General features: G+C 32.4%; 1 protein-coding gene across 3 annotated transcripts; it reads left to right on the top strand.

Moving 5' to 3' along the window:
- Positions 1-4444: 4444 nt before the first annotated feature.
- LOC132275963 (ankyrin repeat-containing protein BDA1-like) lies at positions 4445-9264 on the top strand. Of its 3 annotated transcripts, none has more exons than XR_009470808.1 (3): positions 4445-5158; positions 6533-7685; positions 7778-8064. XR_009470808.1 is itself a non-coding variant. In XM_059777186.1 (3 exons), the coding sequence occupies exons 1-2, from the start codon at positions 4589-4591 to the stop codon at positions 7430-7432; spliced, it is 1470 nt and encodes a 489-aa protein (XP_059633169.1). In that variant the 5' UTR covers positions 4445-4588; the 3' UTR covers positions 7433-7474; positions 8164-9264. The 3 variants fall into 3 exon arrangements, 2 of the variants coding, with proteins under 2 accessions (XP_059633169.1, XP_059633168.1); XM_059777186.1 differs by lacking the exon at positions 7778-8064 and adding an exon at positions 8164-9264 and having other exon boundaries at positions 6533-7474; XM_059777185.1 differs by lacking the exon at positions 7778-8064 and having other exon boundaries at positions 6533-7754.
- Positions 9265-9801: the final 537 nt, after the last annotated feature.

Below are 9801 nucleotides of genomic sequence, written 5' to 3'. Positions count from 1 at the left end.
TGGCTTGTCATTTATAATACTACGTATATTTATATTTTGTGATCTTATTCATATAAATTTCATTATTTTTTTACTCACTTATTATCTTCATATAAATTTCGTGTTCTTGAGCTTATTTAAATGAGAACCACAAGTCCACAAACATCAATCCAATGAAGCATATCTATTTGGTCAAGTGCAGGTTTTACATTCAACAAATTTTACATCCATGGCCCACCAAAACACCCATAGTTTTCTCATGAAAAGTAAAGCAAACTTCCACTATAGTTCCATGTAAATTAAGTCCTTAAATATAGAGATTTGACCATTGACGCAGCCTATTCTCATTTCCACTCACTCTCACTCCTATAATAATAATATTATTGCATTGCTTCTTGTTTGTATATTTATGTTCACTTGTGTGTTCCATCAAGAAAGTTGAACCTCGTTACAGAGTCTGGCCTATCACAACTCAATATGTAAGTAAAAGTTAACATGATCAATTGGGATCATGTAAGACATGTTTAAACTATTGGGTCACACTTCACAAGCCTACACCTTAAAACTAATATAGGTTTGTGGAACTATGGATCATTATAATCATGACAGCCAAGTCTTATTGGGCCCACATAAATACTAAATAGTAATCATTACGTGTGGGGATGGAGGCCCAAAGGGCCAAATTTCGCATGACCAGATCCGAACTTTTAAATCTTAGTTGAAGCCCAACCCATGCACAAGCACGTGCATCTCACACGACAACTAATGGAGAATGAAAGTATGATAAATTGTTAGGGGAAGATTGGGAATTAGGACTAAAAAAAATTGAATGGTCAAAGTGATTGATAATATTTAATTTCAACCCTTAAAAGAGGAATAGTTATTTGTTTACAAAGTAAAAACAAAAAATAATTAAATAATTACACGATAATAAAGGCCGATCAAAATTTACATATTCACATGGGAAGAAATAATTAAAATAATTTAAAATATTTAAATTTAAGAGAAGATATGCTAGAAAAGAATAAAAATGACACATTCAGATGGAAATACAGAATAGATTAAATTTTAGCAGTCTGAAAACTGAAGTTAGACTTACAAGTGTGAACAAGAACTTTTACTTTCTTGATATTCACGAAATAAACAGTGGGCCCTAGTGAATTAGTAATACCATTAATTTGGCCCACTCTGTCAACTCATGCTCCAGCTGTGACAAAATACCAGAAGAAGCTTCTTAACTTTGAATCTTTGACCCCAAACCCAATTTGCCATCTTATATTTTCTTTTTCTTTTTTCAGAATATTAAACCTATACGTGGGTCATTGACGCATTGTCAATTCGAGAAAAACAAAAGAAAAAAAATTAAGGATGCTTATGATATCTTAACTAATTATCAATCAAGAGAGACAGCAACCCAATTCAAATTTTCATGTAACTTCACTTTATTTATACAATAAATAATACTGAGTAATTATATTACATTATTATTTTGTGAAATTTTATTTTATTTTAAAATTATTGTATTATAATAGAGTAACAATAAAAGAGTTATACGGATACATCTAATAAAATTTATGTGAATAAAAATTAATATCATTCATCCATGTCAACAAGTGATTCTGTCCTAGGCTAACAAATAGGTGAATCTCCAACCTTATCAAACAAGGCATCCAAATGGTTCCACCAAATCTTGTTTGTACAATAATTTGTATGTTGTATTTCACTTTTTTAGGCAATTGTATGCAAAAATTGATTACATTATAAACATTAATTACATCATAATATGAGTTCTCAATTGAATTTGTCCTAATTTTAAAATCTAAATTATTATTCATTATAATATAAGTGTCTTACAATAATCATACTAAGATTCGGTAAACTTATGTCTTACAATAATCGTTATATATATATATATATATATATATATGCAATTTTCTAGTAAACTTATAAAATAAAATTTCATGTGAAAGGGTGGGAATGGATATATATTTAATGCTACTTGCACAAATTCTTCAAGGAACACCGGCATGTTGACTCTTAGATATATATATATATATATATATATATATATATTGCATTTAAAAGTCAACTAACCAAATGGACGGAAAAGTGATCATTAAAAACGTTGATGAGATAAATGTATTTATTATTTCATTCGTGTACTTTATTTAATTTATTATATAAAGAATAATGGTGATCATTTCAAGTTAATTACTTTTCTTTCGAGGTTTGGTAGTAAGATAAACTAATCACACCTGAAACACTAAGGGGCTAAGAAATTATTATCTACGGTGACATAGACTGAAGTTTATAAAAATTGAAAATACAATTATGGAATCACTTAATAAATCAAAAGAATTATTATTAGAATTAAGCTAAAATATATATATAATTATTTGTTGACCTAACGTCTATGAACAAGACTATGGTAAAATTAAAAAAGGCTCTTATAACAAACTCAAAACTCTTGCAACAATATTTTCCGGACGTATTATTTAATTACAAGCATCATTTGTCAAGGATGGTAGAATGAATATAACATGTAATTAATTCCTCTCTTTAGTGTGCTATAAAAATTTTCAATACATTTATTCTATATTTTAATATATTTGTTTTAAATTTTAACAAATTTTCTATAAATTTAAAATGTAAAATAAATGTATTAAAAATAGATGTAAGTTCATTAAAGCACATATAAATTCATAATTTATAAAGGTTGCTTAAGTTCCACAAAAGTCCCAAGGCTGTCCACCCCTCCTATTCTCTTTAAATAAAATTGAGAAACGGTTTGTGAATGGTTGAACCATCTAAAGCATTTATTAATGTCATATTTGCCCTTAATTTTTTTGGGAGCTAATAATAACCTGATTTGTTTTAATACGACTCTCTCAACTCACTCTTTCATTCAGTCTCTTTCCATCTTTTGTTTCCCTTTCACCCCTTTTTCTCCTCACTCCCTATCATATTTCCTCTTATACTAGTATTTAAATTGCCCTTAGATGTAATAAAATACAAATCATTGTCAATACTATCAACTTAAAATAAAAAAAAATAAAAAAAATAAAAAAAATTAATCAGAATAATACAGAAAAAATGTGAAAAAAACCCATAATTATTTAGATAATATTTTTACGACAAAGATGAGGACAACAAGACATGACCTAATAGAACCTCAAAGGAAATCTCAAAGGAAATCATAAACTGTGTAGTGTTATACACTTTCTTTAGAAGTTATTCTTTCTCCGATAAAGTATAGATTTTTCTAACTTTGATAACTTTTTCTCCGGATAGAATAGACCAGTGATTCTATTGGAGTAAAAAAGGAAGCAAAAAAAAAAAAAAAAAAAAAGTATGGAAAGGAGTAATTTGATGATAGTAGAATTTTTGTGATTTAGTTGGAGTAAAAAGGAAAAACATACAAATATAGAAAGAAAAGAGATGCAAACCAGAGTGAATTTTATTTGAATGAGTCATGGAGACATCAAAAAACAGAGAGAAAAATAAGGAGATCAACTAGGATAGTTGAAGGTTAATTTTGCCATTTCATTTATAAATAAATTAAAGTAGAGTGACTGGTAAAATTTTGAAACGTCAAGAACTACTCTCAATTTTTTTTCATCTTCCTTGTTACTGTTATGCCCTCTTAACCAGTAACACGACATTCCCAGATCACCAACAACAAAATCATCTATAGAACATCTATTTAGCAAAATTATGGAAGACGCGTTGGTCACGAAAGCTACCAAGGTACCATTTAATAAATGTTTTTCATTTGAGTTTCACATTAAAACTTGTTGCTTGTATTTTGGATTAGAGAGAACCATAATGGGGCATAGTTTATTTTTCTGTTGGGGAAGATGAACCATAATATTAAGTAATAATAAACATAACGAAAAAGAAAATTAAGAAATTTTTAGAGAGTTGAAGCTTTGAGAATAGGATCTCGCGATGGTTGGTAAATAAAAAGAGAGAAAAAAAAACCTAATAAAGAGGATGTAGAAGGCTAAGATAAATAGAATTTTTTTTCTTAATTTTATTTTAGGAAAAAGAATAGAGAGGAGAGCCAATATCTATTTTTTTCATTTTTTTATACAATTTTTTTCATAATTTTATTTTAGGAAAAAAAAAGAGAGAGGAGAACCAACATCTATTTTTTTTTCATTTTTTTATATCATTTACGTATAAAAGTAGTTAATACTTGCGTGTATTATTTTTAATTAGCTATTGATATTAAATACAATTAAGTAAAAGGTTTTACTTTCTTTTTAATTAATTAATTAATTAATTAAAAGAGTGAATTTAATAATTAACTGCAATTATTTAGTAAAAAAATTATTTTTCAAAAAGTAATTATGATTACCTTAAGTATAAAAGTCCCCGCGCTAATCTCTCGATAAATTATCTCCCACGTGACAGACGATTGGTATTATTCCAATGCCGTTTAGTAATCATCTCACTTGGTTCCAAAGTCTTTTGACCCGAACACCACCACTCCAGGCGGCTAACATCGTGAAATAAATATTATAGAGTAGTCTTATCAAACAAGGGGGGGAGCAAGGGAAGAAGATAGATAGATAGAGAGAGAAATTGTGCTTTTAGAGAGAGAAAAATGGAGAAAAGGCTTACAGAAGCTGCACTGAATGGAAGTGTCGATTCACTGCTCCAACTTCTTGGAGAAGATCCACTAATTTTGGACAGAACCATCGTTTCTTGCCACTCCGAAACGCCTCTACACGTGGCCTCCATGCTCGGCCACCTCGATTTCGTCAAGGAGATACTGAGTCGAAAGCCCGAGCTCGCCACCGAGTTGGACTCACAAGGCTGTTCTCCACTCCACCTGGCATCAGCAAAAGGCCACCTCAAAATAGTCAAAGAATTGGTATCGGTAGATCCATACACGAGTACGATTCGCAACATAGATGGAAGAACAGCTCTTCATGTGGCTGCGATTAAAGGCCGAGTCGAGGTGTTGAATGAGTTGGTCCGAGTCAACCCTGAGTCGACTTGGGTGTTGACGGATCGAGGCGAGACGATTTTGCATGTGTGTGTGAAGCACAATCGGTTGGTGGAGTTGAAGTTGTTGATTCAATCGATGAAGAAAGACTTGGAGTTGTTGAATTGGAAAGATTGCGAAGGCAACACCATCTTGCATATTGCTGTGTCCAGGAAGCAAATTGAGGTATTAATCATTGCTTTTCTCTTTCTAAATCAATACCTATATCTATCTATATAGTATATATATGTATATAAAATTTGGATTAGATTGATGAGAGGATCTAAAATACTTGAACTTCTTCACAGTTTACATATACATAAATGAATTTTACTGATTTGTAATAATAATAATGCTATCGAATTTCTTTTATGGACTCTAATTTTATTAAATAAAATTAATCAATAAACAATTCAATTTTAAATTGGGGTAGGATATGAATACAAAAGGATAGATAATACATGTCTGCACTCACTAAAGAGAATAATTTAGGCTAAAATTAAGAAGAGACTTTGAACTAAATTTGATCAGATTCCAATTTCAATTCCGATTCGGAGCTCCGAAATGCAACATCAGGAAGTCCATAGTTTATGTACATTATGGTGTGCTTAAACTTGTACTGGGTGCCACAAGGTGTGTCAAGGTAGATCCACATTGTAGTAGTAGTAATTTCAGGGATTGCATATATATATATATATATATATATATATATATATATATCGAAGGCAAATAATTGAAGAAGGGTGCATATATATAAATAAATAAATAAATAAAAACCTCCATTACTTGTTGATTTTTTGTAGCTTCAAGGGACGCTAATTGTTGAATGGTAATCATTTTGTTTTGAAATGAAAGGTAAAATAGTGATATGCTGTACCAAGAGCTGAGTTCTAGGCATCTCTTTTACTTTTCAAGTAGATGGTTGAGAATTCTGGTCGCCACAAAGGGCAATTGCGAGTGCGTGCATCTTACTTGCTAAAAAAAGAGTTTATCTTAATCAGAAAGAGTATTCAGGCTTTTAGTACTCTGTATTGCTTGAAATTTCACAAAGTATAACCAAAATTTCATAATATATGTCATGGGAACACTGGCAAATCTCTTCTGAGAAACTTCTGTAATACATAACCAAAAGAATATCTTACAGTCTTTTGGCCAATTTCAATGACAAGAGTATGGAAATTCTGATAAAAGGATGCCTTTTGGGAAGCATTAAACAGCCATACTGTAGATGATCAGGATAGCTAGTTCAATGTCTTGTGGGTCAAGAATGATTTTGAAATGGATTTTGCTTCTCTGATCCTTAGTAAATTATACTACGAATCAGTTAATATAGCTTATTTTGATGAACCTAAAATTTAATCGACCAGAATTGTTTTATTTGGAAATACTGCTGGTGTGTTTGCTAAGACAAATAGACCGTCATATGATTATGAATGATATGTATATATCTCTTATAAAAGTGGTTCTTTTTTCCTCTGAACTTGTGTAATTGAAAATGGTTAAGACTTGTATGGCTTAACGCATCTCCATTCACAGCATGGTTCCTTTTAAATTGTGCAGACCTTGAAGTTTTTGCTTTCTACCAATGGAGTGGAAGTTAATGCTTTGAATGCAAACAGTTCTACTGCTTTAGATATCCTAAAACACAGTCCAAGAGATTTGAGAGATATGGAAATTGAAGATACACTTCGAGCTGCTGGAGCTTTAAGCGTACAGGATTTGCATTTGATCACGAATGACTTGACTGCAGCAAAAGTCCCTCAGATCACAAAACGACTGTCCTCGCAAGGGATATCAAAAAGACTGCCCTCGCAAGGGATATCAAAACGACTGTCCTCGCAAGGGAAAAGTTTGAAGGACCCAGTATTGCAGCATAAGCACAAGGATTGGCTTGGTAGGAAGCGGAACTCATTGATGGTGGTGGCATCACTGATAGCAACAGTGGCCTTTCAAGCTGGACTAACCCCACCAGGAGGTGTCTGGCAAGATGACTATAAAGTAGACTCCAATGGCAACCCTGTGGAGGACCCTCACTCTGCCGGCAAATCTGTGATGGCAGATACCGAGCCGCGTGTGTATGGTGTGTTCATGATTTTTAACACGATCTCATTCCTTTCATCTCTAAGCATAATTCTTCTACTTGTAAGTGGGCTACCTATAAAACGCCGGAGATGGACATGGATTCAAATGGTGACAATGTGGATAGCAATCACTGCGCTGGTAATGACTTACTTTATGGGTCTACGACACTTGTCGCCGGACGAGAAAAATGTCCAAATGACACTGCGTGAGGTTACTGAGATATCAGTCTTGACATGGTTAACGCTAATGGCCGTTGTTTTCATAGGAAATGTTATTCGCATGAATTTATGGATTCTCAGAAAGTATGGGTATATTAAAGAAAAAGAGTCACCTTTAGAGGAAATTGATGATGACCAAGATGACGAAGAAGAAATTTGAGATGAATATAAAAGGTTGCCAGCCATATTCTTCTTGTTGCAGGTTTGTCTGTATTTCTTCAACACTGTTTGCTTCACCGTATTCATATAAATTTTCTGAATGGATCCTAAATGTTATACAGAGTGTCAAAAGTAAATATTTGGCAAGTTTGGTTGTACAGAATTAGTGCGAGTTATAGATGCTATGCTTTCATTAGGCACACTGGATGAAGATTTTCTATGAGATCATTTACCTTCTTGGTTTTTTTTGCTAGGTAGGCTACACAAACAATGTAACTTTTCGATCTGTAAATTGTATAATGTATTATTTCGTTTCTGTATTACTTTTTGAATTTGATTTTTGTAGGGCCCAAAAGCTCGTTCGATCGGGTAGCATCAAAATCCACACAATTAAGATATAATATAGATTTACACGTTGTGTCAACACACTGAAATCATGTAATTAGAGACATGTTTGGGATAGTAACTATTAATTTGTAATTGTTTCACCGTCTTATAAATCAGGAGGTCATAGATTTATGGCTGGTCATATTCAAACTTTGAGCCCGTCTAGCTTCTAGAAGTAAAATGTGTAAATACTACACATTTTTGAAGTTGCATCTATACAGCTAACAAGGAGGATTTTGAGTTTTAGTTTTCTTTAATTTATTATTTATTATTTTTATTTAGTTGAATGTTGAATGTTGAATGTTGAATGGGAATTAGATAGTGACTATTGCTGCTTTGAAACAGATCCTGCTAGTCTATATATGAAGGTCAGCAGGATGGCAACCCCGCCAACCTAAAGAAGGTGCCAGAAGCTTCTAATTTGAAGCATAGTTATTTATTTTTATTTATTTTCCTGAATAATTTAAAGCATAGTTCTACTTGCAGAAGCTTCTAATTACAACGAAAGCCTCACCCATGAAATAAAATCTTCTCTTTCTTGCCTTTTAAGTACCAATATCTTCTAAACTGTCATAATTCCTTGTTCGAAAGGACTTGAGGCTCGTGGCTTTTGATTCACCACTTCTTTCCATTTCTCCTTAAATTAATTGGAGATACAGAGTAGTCATATAACCCTCTTGAATTAATCCCATATATTTACATGCATACATACATACATACATACATATATATATATATATATATATATATATAGAACACAGAGGCCATGTCATACTGCTGACATGCTAGGTGTAGTCCGGTAGAAGACAACAATGTGCTGGTTGTTCGCGGAAAGAGAAAGCACGGGAAGGGAGAAAAAGATGGTGCAAATTACCTAAGAAATGGAGCAGAGGGAGGGCAAATTCATGAGTAAGTGTTTGGGTTCGAGTCAATCCTACTGATAGACATGACTAGGGTTCTTGTGGAGAAACTGCCTCTTCCCGAGCTGAAGAATACAAAGACGACACTGAGGTTAAGATGGCTTATTAGATACCATTGCTGAAGAATGAAGACGGTGAAGTTGATAATCTGTGATAATGTCATTTCAGTGGTGTCTATGCTTACCATTGCCTTCTCTGTGTTACATGATACGGTATGTCTTGAAATTGTTGGGTTTGCCCACTTTGTCACATGCTGAATGGGTGCCCAAAAGAGCTGCGATGCCTTTTCTAGCTCTCAATCCAAATCTGCCCTTATATTGTGCATTATTTGATCACAACATTAGTCACATGATTAGATGATAGAACGCAAGCTTGGAAATGACATTTATGCGTGGATCTTACAATGTCATAGCCATTGTTCACCACAAGATGGTTGCCGATTTTTTAGAAGTTTAGTTTCATTTGGGAAAAGATATTATTATGTTAATAATATGTTGAATTAATGCAGGCAATTTCTTTTCATTTACTGCATGTGTCATGGTATCACCATTGTACTAATATTATGTCTCGAGTATCGAATTGATGCCTTAAATTTGACATATTGAAAAATTTAGTTAAAAATTTCTTCAATCTCAAATTTGAAGCGTCGATTCGATTAGTGCATATATATATTTTTTTTACAGGAGAATAACAAGCATATATGCATCTTGCTGGTTCTCTAAATCTTCACTGATCATATGGATACATGGCACACTAAATTTGTTTTTGTTAAGTACCCATTAACTATAATTCTTAACTCATGAAAGAAAAAATCATAAATATTTATATGCAACCACCTCTCTATATTAACAGCATTGAAAAGGACTAATCTTCATTGCTAATACTAGCTCAATTCATTTGTGCGAGTATTTTCTTGCTTTGTTAGTCTTCTAGATTTAATTCACGGCTTTAGGGAAAATCAATTCTATATTTTGAGAAAGCCTTTTAGAGAGAGAAAAATCAGAAAATCAAATTTGATTGTTTTGAATTTATTTATGAGAGTACACACATATATTCTATTAGG

The sequence above is a fragment of the Cornus florida genome, unplaced genomic scaffold, assembly GCF_030987335.1.
Source record: "Cornus florida cultivar Cherokee Brave unplaced genomic scaffold, ASM3098733v1 CherokeeBrave_3.0.0_Hap2_Chr10, whole genome shotgun sequence".
In the NCBI taxonomy this organism is placed as follows: Eukaryota; Viridiplantae; Streptophyta; class Magnoliopsida; order Cornales; family Cornaceae; genus Cornus; species Cornus florida.
Note: the sequence above shows the minus strand (reverse complement) of the source record. Positions and strands in the feature narration are given on the sequence as shown.

Excerpts from the sequence above, each read along its gene's own strand:
- LOC132275963 (XM_059777186.1), top strand. The coding sequence starts at position 4,589 with ATGGAGAAAAGGCTTACAGAAGCTGCACTGAATGGAAGTGTCGATTCA. Across the intron at positions 5,159-6,532 it reads TGTCCAGGAAGCAAATTGAG|ACCTTGAAGTTTTTGCTTTC; the intron begins GTATTAATCATT and ends TAAATTGTGCAG.